At 43.1% G+C, this 19,326-nt stretch overlaps 1 protein-coding gene across 1 annotated transcript; it reads right to left on the reverse strand.

Moving 5' to 3' along the window:
• Positions 1-900: 900 nt before the first annotated feature.
• Positions 901-17,229, reverse strand: PPIF (peptidylprolyl isomerase F). Its single transcript, XM_065407456.1, has 6 exons — positions 17,062-17,229; positions 12,440-12,470; positions 10,415-10,503; positions 6,165-6,261; positions 5,138-5,213; positions 901-2,966 (listed from the first exon to the last, which is right to left on the reverse strand). Exons 1-6 carry the CDS (start codon positions 17,227-17,229, stop codon positions 2,831-2,833), a joined length of 597 nt encoding a protein of 198 aa, XP_065263528.1. The 3' UTR covers positions 901-2,830.
• Between the last annotated feature and the right edge of the window lie 2,097 nt (positions 17,230-19,326).

A 19,326-nucleotide genomic window follows, 5' to 3' on the forward strand; every position in this document is an offset into this window, starting at 1 on the left:
TCTGTGGATGTATAAACAGAACTAGGACCAGGAAGGTGATTTTACCTCTTCATATGACAGTAGTGAGAGACAGATAGTGGAATACTGCATCAAGTTCTGGAGTCCATATTTTAAAGAGGATATTGAAAAATTGAAGACTGTTCAAAAAAACAAATGATTTGAAGGCTAGTGAAAATTCCCTCCATTGAGATAAACTAAACAAGATTGAGTGCTGTGTCAAAAAACATTAAGAGGTGTATAAGTGCCTTCACGGTGTATAAGTGTATTACAGTGTATAAGTACCTTCACAGGGAAAAAGATACTAGATCTCTTTAATCTAGCGGAGAAAGGTATGCAAACAACCAATGACCGGAAGCTAAAAATCAGACAAATTTCAAATTAGAAAGAAGGCACTTGTTTAAACAAACAAAACAAAAATTAATTACTGGAACAAATTGCCAGGGGAAGTTATGGATTCTCCATCTCTTGATATCTTCAAATCAATATTGGAGGCCTTTCTGGAAGTTATGCTTTAGTCAAACAGAAATTATTGAGCTCAGTACAGGGATAACAGTGAAATTTTATGTCTTGTGTTATCCAGATCAGGCCAGATGATCCCTTCTGGCCTTAATCTCCACAAGCACATATTAACCCATTTTAGAAGAGCTATCTTGCCAGTGTAAGACAATCATAAAAGTTTGACTTGCTGACTACAACCAGTGTTGTGGCCCTCAGTATCTACTAAATGAAGAAGTGGCAGCTCTGAGGACCATTGATATAGACCATATGACAAAGGGGAATTTCAGAGAATAGTGCAGCCTGAGTAAAACACAATCAATGCAGTGATATTTCAGCTGTTGACATGCCAGGTTTCAATCAATGGGCAACATTGTACTCACATAACAAACAGACTTTTTTAAACCAAAAAAATGTATTTAATGATTTTCCACATACAAATGAAGGGAACATAAAATATTTTATGTCAAAATTCAACATTAGCTAAAACAGTTAAAATTAATATTTAAAAAACATTTCAAAAGAAAAATCAATAGTGGAACTATAATAAAAAGCTGTTCAGTCCATTTTCTGTGAAATTATACTTGAAATTCCATCACACACATACACAAATGTATGTAATCTTCAATTAGCTAAAAAGACATTGATCTAGTGCAAGATACATTTTAAACTTGCATACTGTTGTTCTATATGATGGACGTTAACTCACATTTGGAAAGAGCCTTCACATTTTATTTTTATTTCCTGAATAATTACTGTACCAGCCACCAAGGTGCTTCTTCCACCACTAATACATATATATTTAGCAGTTTAAGTGACTCTAAAAATGTCATTATAAGGTTTTATCGTCATTATTTCTCAATGCTTCCCTATCAGATGTACACAGTTTACAAGTGAAAAGATGTATTTTCTAACTGCCAACCCTGAAAACTCTTGCTGGACTCCCATCAGTCCATCTGTATTCTTTCCTTCTCACACATCAAGCCCAGTAATAATGGTTCTGCAGATTAAACCAGGCCTCAGTTACACTGAGTAACCAATTTTAAATTAGTAATTCTGTTGATGATGCACCAGAAGAAACGGAATCCAGCTAATCCCCAAGATGAGTTGGCTCTGACAGGCTAACAAACAAAAAGCAGTAAAACTTATTTGTCATTTGGGATAGCATTCTGAATACACACAGGGAACGAATCTGCTGCTATTTTTACCTAGTCAGGTTTCAGAGTAGAGCTGCACTGCAGGTTAGTTTGCAGTTGCAGTACAAAAAAAGTCACTTGATCAGTTCTGGATATCTCTTGATTCTATCAAGTAAACAACTGGAGCTGTGGTAGCATGCCCACCAACTCAGTTTCATATAATGTAAAGCAAAAAGTTAAGATCAATTAACTTAGATACAAGATACTTTATGTCTTAAGTTTCCCCCCCCTCTGTTGAAGAATTAGCAATGGTCCAAGACAATAGAAATCCATGGATTTAAGTTGCATTGTAAGTTTTGTCATCTTTTGCAGAAAGAAGATTCTAGCCCTTCTGGTTGCAGAGATAGCCTTGAGAGCATTAACTAATTTGCTTTATCAATACAACTTCAAGTCTGCAACCAGACGGGAATGAAACATAGCACCAAAGGAAAGGCAGCATTCTTTATTTCATCTTCATGAAGCATTTTAACCCCAATTACAAAAGTTTAAATGCAACATCCTTAATTACTTCACTGTTGATCCTACTGCCTGAAATATCCAGCTAATGAATTTATCCCCTGTACCTGAATGTATTTATCAAACACTAACTTTACATTCATTTGAAATAGAGAAGGGTGCAAACACTGACTAGCCAAGTTGACAACAAGGTAATCTTTCAAATATTCTGATAAGGCTCACAATGTTCCTTGTAACACATGACAAAATTAATATTCATGTTGCTGCCAAATACAGTGTTGAATGACTGCACTTCAGCTTGCAGGATACTATGGGGTTCTCTATCAAACTTGGCCTGACAGCCTCTATTTTGGTAGTTTAGTTTAACACGCTAATACATATTTTAAGAAAATGCTCATTGTTCTTAGTAAATAATATTATACAACAATGTAAAAGTTGGGCCAAGTTAGATAGAAAATGTGGACTCTCTAGACCCTACCGACAATAAGTTGAATAAATTTTTAACTAGAATTCCTCACATTTCTACTGTCCCTGATCATAGTACCTTCAATGAATTATCTTGAACAGAAATAAATATATTTTCACATCAGCAATTAACAACCCTAAAAGTGAAATCAGATAGACTTCTTCCTCATTTTTCTTTTTCACAGCATCTAAGTTCTCCTGAGTTACAGGCAGTGGGGTTACGACAGCTGACCACAGTCAGTAATGACAATCTTTTTTGATGTCTTTCCATTCTTGGAGCCAAAGCTCTCGATTTTTTTCACAACTTCCATTCCTTCCTTTACATGGCCAAACACAACATGTTTTCCATCTAGCCTGTAATAAATAATAAATACGTGTAAGTAAAAGCAATATTAAACTAAATACACACTGAAAGTAAGGGGGATGCTGAATATGAATGCATATTCAGACTAGCTGATGACATTCTGACCAACTGTAGTTACCGAAAAAGTAAAATACAATACAGCTTTAGGACCTGATCCTACAGGCCCTTCCTCACATGAATAAAGGTTGGCAGCATAATGACCTTATCTTGCGTAGTGCCCATTACTTAAAAACGTAAAGCATGTCAGGTTGCAAGCCTTAAGTACCAATAGCAGAGGGAGATGGATATAGAAGGGAAGTGGTATAGTTGGGGAGGGTGGGCAAGGAGAATGTCTTAAATATTGGAGCAAAACGTACTGACATAATGAGGCAGAGAGCTACAGAAAATGTGTTCCAGATGGCAGGAGCAGTAGAGAGGGCTATCTGAACAAAGGCTGTTCTAAGTGGGGCTAATCCAAAGCTCACTGAAGTCAACAGACGTCTCTCTTGAGTACAATTCAATCTGGATCAGGCCTTTAGGGACTGTAGGGCAGTATGGTGTCTAGTGAACCAAACAGGTCTGGGAGACTGGAGGCCCTAGGATTGACCAAATCACTTAACCTTTCTATCTCCACTTGTCAGTAAGCATTCTATACATCATGGGGCTACAGTGAGAATTTGTTCATGGAATCTTTTCGCATGGAGGGGAGGGGAAGGGAAAGCATACATTGCATTCATTACTGTCCTGCAGTTTTGTAGGATGTCTCAATACACTTACAAGATTGTTATTTAATTATGTGGCGGGGGTGGGAGGGGAAGATGCATGAACCTTCAGCTAACCAAGGCTTTATATTTTCTAACTCACATAATGCTTAGTGAAGTAGTCCCAGAGTCCAGAATCACTTGTAATTTCTTTAGAAGTTAAAAAAAGTAAACTTTTTAAACATGCAATGGAGAGCAGTCCTCCACCCATGTTCATCCCATTAACTTATGTTTAGAGCTTCTGGCTCAAACAGAATATTTCCTAGGAAGTGATGGAGAAATTTAAGGTCACAACTCACAAGGTAAATATCTGGTTAAGGCTGACTCTCTTTTCTTAATTGCCACTCCTGACCTATGGCTTCACCCTGCTCTACCAATGCTAATCATTTTTGGACTTGGAAAAAGCAAAGGCTTGTTCCAGCAATGAGGGAGGTATTGCTGAAGTATGCTGGAAACAGCAGGAGGTACACTACTGCATCCAAAGAAAATGAGAATAAAAATCAACATGATGTCTTCATTTTATAATAGAAAAAAACCCATCTTATTGGACCCATTCAAATGCACAGAGCAACATCAACTGTTTGATTTATCTCCCTTATGTCTTCAGTTTCCTCCAACCTCCCCAAATCATAGAATCATAGAAGATTAGGGTTGGAAGAGACCTCAGGAGGTCATCTAGTCCAACCTCCTGCTCAAAGCAGGACCAGCACCAACTAAATCATCCCAGCCAGGGCTTTGTCAAGCCAGGCCTTAAAAACCTCTATGGATGGAGATTCCACCACCTCCCTAGGTAACCCATTCCAGTGCTTCACCACCCTCCTAGTGAAATAGTGTTTCCTAATATCCAACCTAGACCTCCCTCACTGCAACTTGAGACCATTACTCCTTGTTCTGTCATCTGCCACCACTGTGAACAGCCGAGCTCCATCCTCTTTGGAACCCCACTTCAGGTAGTTGAAGGCTGCTATCAAACCCCCCCTCACTCTTCTCTTCTGCAGACTAAACAAGACCAGTTCCCTCAGCCTCTCCTTTTAAGTCATGTACCCCAGCCCCCTAATCGTTTTCGTTGTCCTCCGCTGGACTCTCTCTCCAATTTGTCCACAGCCTCTCTGTAGTGGAGGGCACAAAACTGGACGCAGTAGTCCAGGTGTGGCCTCACCAGTGCCGAATAGAGGGGAATAATCACTTCCCTCAATCTGCTGGCAATGTTCCTAGTAATAGAGCCCAATATGCCATTGGCCTTCTTGGCAACAAGGGCACACTGCTGACTCATATCCAGCTTCTCGTCCACTGTAATCCCCAGGTCCTTTTCTGCAGAACTGCTAGGCTTGTAATGACAAAGCAATTAATGTAGATACATTTTTAAGAACTGCAGACCCATGGGTTAAGTGTTACCACATGTATTTCTATGGAAAACTTACCAGTCAGTTTTGGCAGTGCAAATGAAGAACTGAGACCCATTTGTATTGGGTCCTGCATTGGCCATTGAGAGTATACCTGCAAAAACATGAACGTTTTAGCAATGTATTCATCTGAAAAATGTGCTGCAGAGAAAATGCACTTTTCCTTTGCATACGTAAGGCTAGTAGAGATGCGGAATAGGGGAGAGGCATGTTGCTTCAACCTGACTGCTAATGTCCCACCCTTTCCTTCGCCAGTCCTCTCTCCTCCAGCAATGGTAGTATGGGGCTAGTTCATCTGCCATTGGGACCCTGAAGGTGGCTCCTACCTTGTAACGTCTATTGTGGCTTGCATGGTAAATAGGGAAAACCAACACCAACTTGGTCCCCATGATAAATGGAATGGTCTGGTCTGATATGTTAGAATTGCAAAGACATTTCCTAATTGTATGTTCCTAGATGACTGGGTTCTTCCCCCCCGCCACCCCCAACATCCACGTGCTCTTTTGGCTATAGTGGTTATAATTGGTCTGTTGGTATAACTGATCTTTTGGCTAAAAGCTTTTGTGCTCCCTTCCACACCATCTAGCCGGTGGACAGCCAACACCATGGTGACCAGTCAGATAGACACATGACCACTTCATTTCACTCTGAGTAAAAATTCAAGTCAGGAGATTCACAAAACAGAAAACTTAGCCAAATTCCATTCCATTACAAAAAGTTGTTCCACATTTGGGAGTTTGTAAACATAAAACAGAACATAATCACGTTAGGCTATGATAATTTGCATAGCAGCCACTTAAAGCAAACTGCAAGAAATAGGTGTGATGATCTGACTGTCACCCATCAGAGGCAGTCTACATGATCACTGTATACTAGCACAGCTGAACTAGTAACACCTCACCACTTTGACACCACCTCAATGACCTTTTTGTAACGATCAAGTACCTCACCCACCTCAAATATGTGCTCCTTAAAATGACATTTTCTACAGGTAACAATCATTATAGGTTACTCAGCAGAAGGGAAGAGGAATACGTTTATTTACCAGGTCCAACATGCTTAAGTATGAAATTTTCATCTGGAAATCGACTGCCATAAATGGATTTTCCTCCTGTGCCATTGTGGTTGGTAAAGTCCCCAGCCTGAAACATAAGTAGTTTTTAACTTTACTAATGTACAGGTTGCATTTTATACTAGAATGGGTGCTATTAAAAATATACCCACTTTTGTAATTAAATTTACATGGAATATACGGGCCCAAAGGAGTTAATATGACCCTGTCACCATCCAACATTAAACAACATTAAGCAAGGTTCAGGCTTTGGTATACAGAGACCTCATCCTGCTTAGTACTACAGCAAACACATGATTAAAAATTTTAAAGCTTTTATTAAAGATATAGAAATGAAGGAAAACAGTTAACACATTTGAAATATAAAGTATTAAGTTGCGCTTTCATTTTAACTTTTTTGTTCCCTTTAGCTGTAGAGAGTCCTTAAAGGGAAAAAACCAAAACCATCGTTCGACAGTTTTTTAGATGGTATTAAAGATGGAAATAACTGTCCTTTTTGGGGAAAAAGAAGTTAATTGAGATAGGCTTGTGCTGTTTTTGTTAAAATCCCAGTCCAGTTTCCTAGAAGACAAAATAAGAAACACACACAAGACGGGAGAGAAAAGAATAGCAAAGATAGAAAATACAGCTTCTGTCTTGGGTGGGTCAATGTTTACTTGCTACCTCACTGCTGGAAAAACAAATACATGGCACTTGGTCTTATTAGCCACTCTGGGACCTGGGAAACTCGTGCCAGCATTGACCCTTATTAGACAGAAGGCAAAAGGAGAGGGTTAGGAAAGAGAAGAAATAAAGTGGGGAAGAAAAAGGACACGTGTGAGAGTGGGGATCGGTGGCAAAGTCTCACATCCCAGTTAGCCAGAGCCACTGAAGGTGGCTATGTCATCTGGGTCCCCCTCTCTCTGGCTTGGTCTGGTCAGGATTAGGATGATGAAGGCTCAGTGATGTGGTGGATCCCAGAGTACCAGGAAATGATGGGGGTGGCAGCAAGGATCATATACCTTGCTCCTGTCCTGTCTGCCCATTTCTCAGTCAGCAGTTGTCAGACAGCTGCTTCTGATAATTTCCCCAAAAAAGTCTTATTTGTTATAGGTTCTTGTAACAATTTTATAAACTTTCACTCACTTTTTCCAGTTGAGTTCACAATTAGGATAACTGCAGGAAAGAAGGTCCCCAATGGATATTTTATTCACCACTTCAATACAGAGGTACTGAAGATTCACCTGGTGATTATGCAGTATTGGCAGACTTCCTACCCTCAATGGAAGAGATTCAGATACTGTGGGCAGGGCCGGCTCCAGGGTTTTGGCCGCCCCAAGCAGCCAAAAAAAAAAAAAAAAAGCCGCGATCGCGATCTGTGGCGGCAATTCGGCGGAAGGTCCTTCGCTCCGAGCGGGAGTGAGGGACCGTCCGCCGAATTGCCGCCGAATAGCTGGATGTGCCGCCCCTCTCCGGAGGGGCCGCCCCAAGCACCTGCTTGCCAGGCTGGTGCCTGGAGCCGGCCCTGACTGTGGGAATCTTAATCCAAACATTTTGCTTTTGTAGTTTTAAATTTGGAAAGAAGATCTGATTCTAGTTACACTCGGAGCTGAATGGGAGTTTTTGTAGAGATAGCAGGATCAGGCCCCCGATAGCTTTTCTTTTACAGGACAAAAATTGTTAGGCAATTAATCCTAATTCATAGGATCATCTGACATGTCATCTATCTGACCTGTTTTATCTGCCTTGTAACTACCATAGTCTGAATGTTCCTCGAGACACAGACTGAGACTTCTTATGTATGTACAGGGCCAAGCACACTGCTGCAAATGAAAGCTAATCCTTGCAAACAGAATGTTAGGAACTATTAGGAAAGGGATAGAAAATAAGTCAGAAAATATCATAATGCCACTATATAAATCCATGGTGTGCCAACACCTTGAATACTGTGTCCCGTACTTTAAAACCCATCTCAAAAAGGATACGATAGACTGGACAAGGTTCAGAGAAGGGCAACAAAGATGATCAAGGGTATGGAACAGCTTCCATATAAGCAGAGACTTAAAAAGATTAGAGCACTTCATCTTAGAAGAGGGATGACTAAGAGGGGATATGATAGGGGTCTATACAATTATGAAAAGTGTGGAAAAAGTGAATAGAGAAGTGTTATTTACTGGGGTCACCTGATAAAATTAAAAGGTGGCAGATAGAATACAAGTAAGAGGAGGTACTTTTTTACACAACAAACAACTAACCCATAGAACTCATTGCCACAAGATGTTGTGATGGCCATAAGTATAACTGGGTTCAAAAAAGGATTGGAAAAGTTAATGGAGAAATAGGTCCATCAATTGCTATTAGCCAAGATGGTCAGATGCCACTCCATGCTTGGGGCAGGTCTAAAACCTCTGACTACCAGAAGCTGGGAGTGGAAGACAGGGGTGGATCACTTTATAATTGCTCTGCAAATCTCCCCTAAAGCTCTGGCACAGGACACTATTGGAGACATAATACTGGGCAAGACGGACCATAGTCTAACCCAGTATGGTAGCTTTTATGTTCTTTGGAATCATAAGATATTGTGTATGACATTCACATTTTCAAGATTGCCTTGAGCAGCCCAAAGTTGTGCTTTACATAATAGTGTGGCAATTCTTATGTAATCCCAGAAGCATGCTTTACGTGCTGTGTATCATCAAGAGGCATTTGAATTGCAAAGTAAAGTACATGGCAACCTTTAATTAGGTGTATTCATCAGGCTGCATCACACTAACACTGCACCTCCTACAAGTGGAATGGCCTTCACTATTTCCACCAGCTTTAGAATGTTAAAAGGAAAATTGTCCTAGAATTATTATATCGGCCTTGAAGCATATAGCAGCAGTTACACATCTGTAACAAATACAGAGCACTTTACAAACATTAACTCATCATCTCAACACTTGAGAGACAGGCAACTAATTTTCCTGTTTTAGAAATGGGCAAACAGAGGCAATAAGGTCTATATGATTTGGATAGAACTATGTAAGTTAGTGGTGAAGCAGCAATCAATATTTTCAAGTTCCTGACCCCAGGTCACAGTCTAGATCTTGCTTCTTCTCCACCACCACCAAAAGAACCAACATGTATTTTCAAAAAAAGTCAGTCTACTGCAGCATATTTGTCCACTTTCCCTTATCAAAAGTAGGACAACATAAGAACATTTGCTTTTTGGTATTTTTTAAATTTTAAATGCAGTTTTTTGCTCAAGATGCAAGTGCCTCCAAGGTTATTAATTAATAACAGCAATTATTTACATGTTTATAAAGCCTTTCACCTCAAATAAATCAAAGCCATTCAAAAACTCTATAAATACACTACTGTTGAAATGCAGCCTTCGCTGGGGTGAGAGAAAGCAACCAATTATCCAGTACACTGCAGCAATTGGGGGCGGGGGGAATTTTGTCCAAGTGCAATGGAACAAACCCCTACTGTCATGCACAGCATCATGGAATGTTAATACAGCATCCATACAAAACAGATAGGTGATTAATTTATCTTCCAAAAGCGTATATACACTTTATTTTAAACAGGATCACTGTCATGTTTGTGTATACTTTATAGCAGTTTAGAATGATTCAGTCTTCAAATTAGAAGTAATTGCCACATTCAAAATCTCTTAAGACACCAAGTATTCTTTTAGTGAGTCAGCCTATTTACTTGGAAAACACAGTAGGTGTTCTTTTTTCCCCAGGTGAGGTGTTCATAGGAAACCTCTGATTGTTTTCTTTTAAATGCCTATATATCAACAGCAAATATAACAAGATGTCAGCAAAGATAGAACGGGTACCTTGTTCTCTTATCTCATATGTGCTACTTTACACTGATTATAATTCTACACACAGACTGTTTTCCTAACCAAGAGCCATTTTACTGAGCACACCACTTGTTAAAATACATCACTACACAAAAGCACAGCTCCCGAAGTCAGGATTTCTAAAGCAGTCTGAGCGGCATTTGCATTTAGTTGTACAAACCCATGTGCTACACAACAGCCATAGCAACAGGATCAGAAATGCAAGGCACATTGTCATATCTTCCTTCTGCTGTTAAGAGGTTACACAGCAAAACTACTTAAAAGTTAAACTTGTGTTCTAATGCAAATAAAAATCATTCTTAACCAGATATCAGAATTCAGTATAATAGATCCGTTATAATATGTTTCCCAAAATAAAAGTTGGTGAAAATACTAAAGGTTACATTACCTGGCACATAAATAAAGGAATCACTCTGTGAAAGGTGGATCCTTTATACCCGAAACCCTTTTCACCGGTACAAAGAGCTCTGAAATTTTCTGGTAAAACAAAAACATATATGAACTACTATCATGTAACATCAGCACTATACAGTACCCTACAACCAAATTAAAATAAACTGGCAGGTAATTTAGGTCCCACGTCAGTGTTTTTTAAAAAACGTTTAATGCACATTCTTTAAAAAAGTTTAGTGCCCAACAGGAATATAAAGTCCTATTAATTTTTTTTAATTCTTCTATTGTTCATGCTTGAGAGATTTGTATTAGTGAAAGGTGCTGATGAGAGAGTTTTGATGAAAGACAGAGTTTGTTTACCCCCACTACTGTGCAGTATTATAGGTAGCTGCAATGCAAGGTTTCGCATTTCACTTGCACTCTTTTGGCCTGGTCTACACTACAGCTAAGTGCCTCTCCCCTGACTGCAGCCCTGAGCCCCCTCTTTCCCTCCGTCCCCCAGCCCAGGTGCTGCTGAGGGTAGAGAAAGCTGGGGAGGGAGGGGGAGTCCTTTCTCCCCACTGTAGCCCCCAGGCAGCCTGCACCCCAAACCCTTCAACCCCAGCCCCACCCCAGAGCCCGCACCCCCAGCCAAAGCCCTCAACCCTCCACACCCCAATCCTCTGCCCCAGCCCTGAGTCCCTCATCCCCAGCCCCACCCCGGAGTCCTCACCTCCCCCTGCACCCCAATCCTTTGCCCCAGCCCTGAGTCCCCCTCCCACACTCCAAACCCCTCGGCCCCCACCCCCACCACATGAATTTTGTTATGTGCACCAATTCATTCCACATGTGTGTGGGAAAAATTAGAGGGAACACTGCACTACAGTTAGGTCGACAGAAAGCAGCTTACTTCAACCTAACTCTGTAAGCATCTAAACTAAAACATAGCTCCCACCGATGTAACTCGCCAGCTACAGTGACTTAACTCCACATCTGTGAGAGGTGTAGAGCTTAGGTCTACATAGTTAGGCCGATGCAGTGTCAGTGCAGACACTGTGTTGCTTACATCAACTGTTGCTGCCTTTCAGAAGCCATCCCACAATGCCCCACACTGACAGTTAAATCAGTGCAAGGGGTCCTGGTGAGGACACGCACTGCTGGCACAAGGAGAGTAATTTGGGCATGCAAAAGCAATTCAATCACTGAGGTGGCTGTACATCAAAATTAGGTCGACTTAATTTTGTAGTCTAGATTTGCCCCTAATCTCAGTTTGAAATAACACCTCTAGGAGTGAGATTTCAGTCTCCATGCCTTTTAAACCTTTGCTCTTGCTACCAGTTGTGAAAGTGGTATTTTTCCCACAGATACTTGTCTACTAGGAAGTAGACCAAGACAACCAACTCATAGACTAAGGTCAGAAGGGAACATCACGACCATCCAGTCTGACCTCCTACACACGGCAGGCCACAGATTCTCATCCACCCAGTCCTGTAACAGACCTATAACCTCTGGCTGAGTTACTCAAGTCCTCAAATCATACTTTAAAGACTTCAAGTTCACTTGGGTCATCGAAGAGCCCTCAAAGAAAACCTTTTGATCACTATCAGGGTAGGAGGATTGAAACCAGCTTAGAGGTGAAAGGGAAAAAGTCTATATCCCATTACCAATCTCCCAAACCACACCATCCCCACTCCACAATTCCTCCAGTTTGCTGTTGCTTTGGATTTCAGTGAAAGAAGTGCATGGGTTTTTTTTGTTAAACATTTTTGTCCAGTGTTGGTAACCAAAACACATCACTACCTTGCCTGTGCATGAAAGTTAACCCAACTGTGTCGGGAAAAAAATTAGAAAAATTTGTGACGAAACATACATTAATATTTTCCTATTTTTCAACCAACTATTGAGCTAGTTAAAGTTTCTCTAAAGCTTTAATTTTGAATGAAACTGGAGGGGAAAATGCATCTTCCCTCCCCCCCCCCCCAAAAATCTAACCTAAATCTTAAAAATCACAAAGTATGAAACTTTCAAGACACTTTCTTACCAGCTGTCTTTGGAACCACATCAGCTTTCAGCTGTTAAAAAGAGAAAGAGAGAGAGAGAGCAAGCACAAAAAGTCAGCTTTTACATAACAAAATAGACACATGAAAAAAGTTAAAAAGATACCTACATCTGTTTCATGAACTAAGCCAATGCAAGGAGGGGGAGACCTGTACTAAGGATGACCTTTTATTATACAATAAGCCACCCCATGTCCTAAACAACCATTTTAACATAGCCTAATAGTTTCTACAATAATGCGGTTTGACCTGTAATTAAAGACCACCTCTTCGAAGCAACTATTTTTTGTTGGGCCTGTGGTCAGTCATTTAAGACTGATTGCAGTTGTATTTAAGAACTATAATTAACAATACAACATGAAATTCAGGAAGAATTTGAAATTTGACTGGAAACACTCCGGATCACTGACCAAAACTATTTTGGACTATCATTGCAATTAAATTACTTCCAGCAGAGACCAAACTTTGAAGCCTGCTTAAAAATAGTTATATTAGGGAAACTGAGGTAGCAGGAACAGAAAGAAGAGCAGATGTTGCACACCTAAAATTAATTCCCAAAGTCACACACAGGCAAATTAATAAGTCTTTGTTTCTAAAGATTTCACAGGAAGTACTTTTGTAGACACTACAAAACTCGTCATAACAGCCAGCATGGATTTTTTAAGACTAGTGACCATCTGCAAAAAAGTGTACATGATTGTTCTCAGGTACATATTGTCCCTCAATCAACTTAGACCCCAAATTAGAGCAGAGACAGATATCCTTGTGAAGATGCAGGCATTGCCAGATCCACGAAGGGCACGTATCGGATCTGCAAGTGCAATGGCAGTTATCTTGGCTGACACACCAGGACTGAACTGGGAGCCTCCAGAGCTAAAAGCATGACCAAAGCTCTCTAGCTGGGGCTTTAACAGATTCATACCCTCTGCAGTTCAGCACAGAGGGGGACCCTGTAATATGTTCTCAACAGTTACTCACAAGGATAACACTATTGCCACATAAGTACAGTCACTGAAAGACCATGCAACCATGAACAACATGCTACAGCCAAGCATGCTGACTTCCTCCTGTTGCCTTAACATTCAGTCCCAAGAAGGTGCTATCTTTATAATCCCATCCAATTTATAGGAATGATTTTATGATACCAAAGAGAAGACTATCTGGTAATGAACTACTTGCACAATGGTATTTTTACCAGAAGTCCCTCTAGTCAAGACAATGTGAAGACTATTTCGTTTTGGTTAGTTTTCACAGCAATACTTTCAACAAAGGTTTTGGCCACATGGAAACCCTTCTCTGAGGGAGCATTTGAACCCTCATGTACTACATCAAAAGAAACCTATGGATGGGTGGGCAAGAAAGAAGCTGTGATGAACAATATCAATATCAATCAGAATGGAACATGACAGTCTTTCTTGTCTTCATATTCTGAAGCATAACAAACATTTCAGTCCTTCTCCTAAGCAATGTGTTCACAAACAGGTACTAATGATATAAGTGATGTATCACTATTATAGATTCAGTATTTGTCATGACTATCACAGGAGTAATACGTGTCATGATTTTTCTGTTTCTATAGCTTTACTGGCAAAGATTTTTCAGTATCTGTGAATTATTATGACCTAGCAAGCAACTACTTGCATGGTTGAGTGGATGTGAAAGACAGCAGCTGCCCTAACTTGTAGAGTGTGATCCTAACGCAAAGCGTAGGAACTGGGACAACACCTCCAGGAAACAAGACAAGGAACCAGAATGGTAAATGCCATTCCCTTAACCAGAGTACAACACACACAAAATAAAGGAAAAACAGGCAACCCTAAAACCTTATGGAAGTATTTTTAACAAATAAAGCAGCTGAAAACTCAGAAGCCTATGCAGGGCCGGCTCTAACTTTTTTGCCGCCCCAACAAGCAAAAAAAAGCGCCGCCCCGCCGTAACACCCCCCCCCAGCGCCGCCCCGCCCCGCTGAAACAACCCCCACTGAGTGCCGCGCCGCCGAACCCCCCCGCCGAGCGCCGCCGAACAGCCCTTGCCCCCTGCCGCGCTGCCAAACACCCCCCGCCTCCTGCTGTGCTGCTGAACCCCCGCGCGGAGCGCCGCCGAACACCCCCCGCCGAGCGCTGCGCTGCCGAACACCCCCCGCCGAGCGCTGCGCTGCCGAACACCCCCCGCCCCCCGCGGAGCGCCGCCAACCCCTCCCAGTGCCGCGCTGCCGAACACCCCCGCCTCCCCACGGAGCGCTGCGCCGCCGAACCCCCCCCCGAGCGCCGCTCCGCCAAAACGCCGCCGAAACCCCCCGTGGAGCGCCGCCGAAACCCCCCGTCCCCCATGGAGCGCCGTGTTGCCGAAACCTCCACCGAGCGCCACGCCTCTGAACATCCCCGAGCGCCGCCGAACACCCGCCCGCCCCCCACGGAGCGCCGCGCTGCTGAACCCCCCCCCCCGCAGCGCGGAGCACCACCAAACACCCCCGCCGAGCGCCGCACTGGCGAACCCCTCCCCGCGGAGCGCTGCCGAACACCCCCCGCCGAGCGCTGCGCCGCCGGAACACCCCCTCCCCGCCGAGCGCTGCCGCCCACCACCCCAAGATTGGCTGCCCCTTACCAGGTGCCGCCCCAAGCACATGCTTGGTTGGCTGGTGCCTGGAGCCGGCCCTGAGCCTATGAGAAAGAAAGAGACAATAGCTACGTACCCAAAAGTCTCAAGTGCGTTTACATAAGCTATACTGAAGACTGCAGCTGGAAAGGCAGTTTTGGACAACTGAAATAGAATTTCTGGTGTTTTATTATTTTGGAAACACTTTGCTTACTCTATGCAATTTAAGCATAATTTTCTAGATACATATTTTGTTTTTAATCAATTTAAAATTTCAGAATTTTTCTTCAAAGCATTTTAGTCCAAACTTGCCTCTTAGTTCAAAGATTAACAGTTGAAGCAAACCAGTATTACTCATTTCTCTCCATCTCTAGATGCATTATTTAACTTCTCAACAGAAATTGTGGGGACATAACCCAACAGAAAACTGAGAAAGCAAAAACAGATGGATCATTTTCTGTGTGTATTACGAACATACTCATTCCCAGGACCTTTCATAATTGTCCATCTCTCCACAATTTCTATGACTCTTTTACAGGTAATTTTCATACTTCACCTTAACAAAGAAGCCAGCCTTAACAAAGCTCTTTAGCTGAAAGAAGACAAACAACACATATAATGCCAGAAGCCTACCACTGAAAAGTTCTCAACTGCCCTATCAAAGCGGGAGGAAGTTAAATAATAATAGCCACATACAGGAAGTGGGCTGTTTCATTTTCATACTGAAACTTAAGTTTAAGAAATAGGATTTTGGGAGGAGTGGGAGATAAAATAAGAGGATCCAAAGTCTGTGGAAGTTACTAAAACTGTACAGCTTGAATTTCAGTAGATTGAGTGATTCTACAAAGGAGAATTTTACAGTCTTAACTACTCCATTGGGTCAGTATTTATGTACTTTCATAACTGAGTTCCTGAAGACAGAGCAACAGTTCACTGAGTGCTCAATATGTACCCAAACAACACCAGCTGGGGGTTTTGCTGTTTGAGTTTGGCTAGGGAGAATACACTTGCAACACCCTACTCAGTAACATTTCCTGTTTGAACGTTTTGGTGCTCTCCCTTGGTAAATGACAGTTCTGCTCATGTGGTAAAGTCTGCTCCTCTGCCAATCATGACCTTGCCTGTGTCACTTTCAAAGCCAGGCACTCATCTCCTCTATGACAGGACTTTTTGCCCCCACCTCATCAATTTAGAGTAAATCAACATACAAATAAGTCTGGATATCCAGGCTTGTCTGAGACACTTTATATACTAGATATTAAACCAATTCCTCCTGGAGTTCCTTCTGGCGCTGCCTAGAACAGGCATTCAGCAGCAGGAGAGGGAGCAGGAGGGGACATATTATATTGAAAGGATGCATGGTCTAGCAATTAAGGCACAGGACTGGGAGTCAGGATATCTGGTGTGCATTCCCGGACTTACTGTGTGACCTTGGTAAGTGCAAAGTAAATAATAAGAACTCAGCCTGCCAGTGACCTCTAAAGGGCAGTGAGGGGGACTGTCCTGTCCCTACCACACACTCCCTGTGCGTGCGAGATACAGGCCTGGCGATTTCAAAGGCGCTCGGGAAGAGTGTTTAGATGGCTATTTGTAAGGCAAATATTCCTGTAGCAGCTGGGCACGATACAGGTGGTTCAGATCTGGAGCAAACACTATTTCCAGATAACAATCCTTATTGAATCCCGACTCCCAAAGAGCTTTTTACAGCTGCCTCCCCCCGATCTCCTTGGCCAGGCGCAGGGAGGGGGGCGCGCTCAAGCAGCAGCCGGAACTCGCCCAAGGTCACGCCGCCAGCCAGTGGCGAAGCCAGGAACAACCCCCCCCCCCCGGCGGCTCTCTGGATTCCCAGCCTGCTTCGGGCACCGGACACCATCACCCCGAGCCGGGGTCTCCCTCACCCCTCGCACCGCCCCAGCCGCCTGGATCAGGGTTGGGGGCTGCTCCGGCTGACTCCCAGCGTGGGGCCAGCAGAGCCCCGCCGGCCGGGAACAGGGGACCCCGGGGGGGCTACCTCCAACACGACGCGCCCCAGGGGCTGGTTGTCGGCTCCCACGTCCAGGTAGACCAGCGGGTTCCGCGGGCTGGCGCTGCTGCAGCCCCGGCTCCGGGCGGCCCGCGGGCAGGCGAGTTGCGGCGGGCGCAGCAGGAGCAGGCGGCGGGCGGAGCTCAGGGCGGACATGCTGGCGCGGCGGAGCAGTGCGCACGCGGCCGGCTTTCTGCGCTGCGAAAGGGGGCGAGCGGGGCCGCAAAACACTGCGGGGCCGCTACTGCGGCGCTTTTTTATGGCCTCTGCCGGGAGCCTCCGCAGCGCCTCTAGAGGTGGAAAGCGCCAGGAGGAGGCGGCCAGGTGAGGTGTCGCGCGCCAGCTGCCCGGGGCACGGGCCAGGCCGGTGCTGCAGGGAGCCAGATGCAGGGAAGAGGCAGGTAGGAAAAGGGTGGGGGGAACCAGGGAGAGATGGGCAGCTGGGAAAACACTGCTCTTGCCAGTCTGTGACAGCCCTTGCCTTGCCGCCTCAGCACCTGCTTGCCCAGCACCCAGCCTGAACAACAGCCCTATCCTGGACTGACCCCTGACACCCTGGGCTAGTAACTAATACATGATTCAGACTTGACAGCGCAACTGTTTAGATCTGAGATTCCCACACAGGGGTGCATGGCAGGCTGGCGGGTCCCATGGTGCTGCCCCTGTCTGCCTCCATCTTTCCAACTGTTAAATCACACCAGACAGTTAAAAATACATTAAATACTTTCCTAATGCTACTTTTCTATGGAAGCAATTGCTAGAATTGCCACCGTCTTAGACCTTTGTGACTAGGAAAGAAGGGGGCGATGAGACAGTCTAGGTATTGAGGTCTGGGTCATGCTATAAAAAAAAAGTTTGAGAACCTCAGAGTGAGACTGTCGGTGTTTTGGAACAAAGAATATGTCGGTATTCTGTCAGAACTGGGTGTACAACTCAGGGCCATAAACCAACCATAATTCACCTCCGGAAAGAGAACCAGCACCACTTAAAGTGCTCAAACTAGGTTGAGTTTCTGGCTGAAATAGGTTGAGTTTCTGGCTGGTTTCCACATAAAGGGGCATTGCCAAACTGAAATTTAGGGCCTGGTTCTCATTGCCATACACCTTTTTCTTGACCATTTCTGTCATGATCACAGGAGATGATCTTAATTTCTTACCATACATACATAACTACATTCTTAAGAGTTGCCACTTTTAGAAGGGTGATTCATCATATTAGTTCAAAAAACTGAATAGCCATCACCATTAAGTGTTAAGAAGGGAATGAATAGACTCTGCCAACTAACACCCCAATTCTGCAATTGACGGCCCACCAACATGCAGGGTCAGGGCCTAAACTAGTTTCGCTGACCCAACATGTTTATAATAATAATTATTTGTAGCATGCCCAAAAGTGGGATACGCCCTCAGCTATTTTTTATTTATTTATTTAATTTTTGTTGGCAAACTTCCCCAGGAGGTGCTTTAACTTTGACATGCAATGACCAGCTCAAAGACAGGGTACTACTTTCTTCTGAGACTATGCACAAGGGTGAAAGTGGATTTTGAGAGAGTTGGCAATCTACCCACTAAGAGCTAAATAGAGGCCATCAACTAATTTCCCGAGTCCCAGAACAACCATCCGATGAGACACACACTTGGAGCCCTAAGATGTGAAATGCAATTAAATTGGTTATTACCACATGCATTGGGTAGTGTGATGAGCCACAAGGTCAGAGAAGAAAAGTAATTAGCTACCCATGGTGTACAGCAACCCTTTACAAATGCATTGACTGGAACATATTATTACCCATTATGAAACAGTATTTATAAATAGAAATAAGTAAAACAGTCACGCCCAGGTGTGTAATGTGACTCTGACATCACAGACATCCAGAGGTGCCCAGGATACTAAAGTGCTTTCCTAATCCTATGTAGTTTCCTGTTGTTACCTAAGAGACTATTACAGTGATACAGTATGTCATTATACCATGTCATGGTGCGCCAGGTTATGCTGGTTTATAAAGGAAAGTTGTGTTTCTGTTTAGTAAGATTAACAATTTACAAAATAACAAAAAGCCACAGTCTGGCAGCTTAGTTGCAGTTCCTCACCCTAAATTAGTAACATTTAGTTCAACAATATTTACTAATACATTACTAACTCTTTTTTAGCAAATTTCAGCCATTATTTTAGAATTATTCCCATTGAGTTTCCGTATTCTGTTCATTTGCCAAAATTTTCAAAATCTCCTGCTACTACAAGCTCTTTTGGGAC

Source organism: Emys orbicularis, chromosome 7 (assembly GCF_028017835.1).
Source record: "Emys orbicularis isolate rEmyOrb1 chromosome 7, rEmyOrb1.hap1, whole genome shotgun sequence".
In the NCBI taxonomy this organism is placed as follows: Eukaryota; Metazoa; Chordata; order Testudines; family Emydidae; genus Emys; species Emys orbicularis.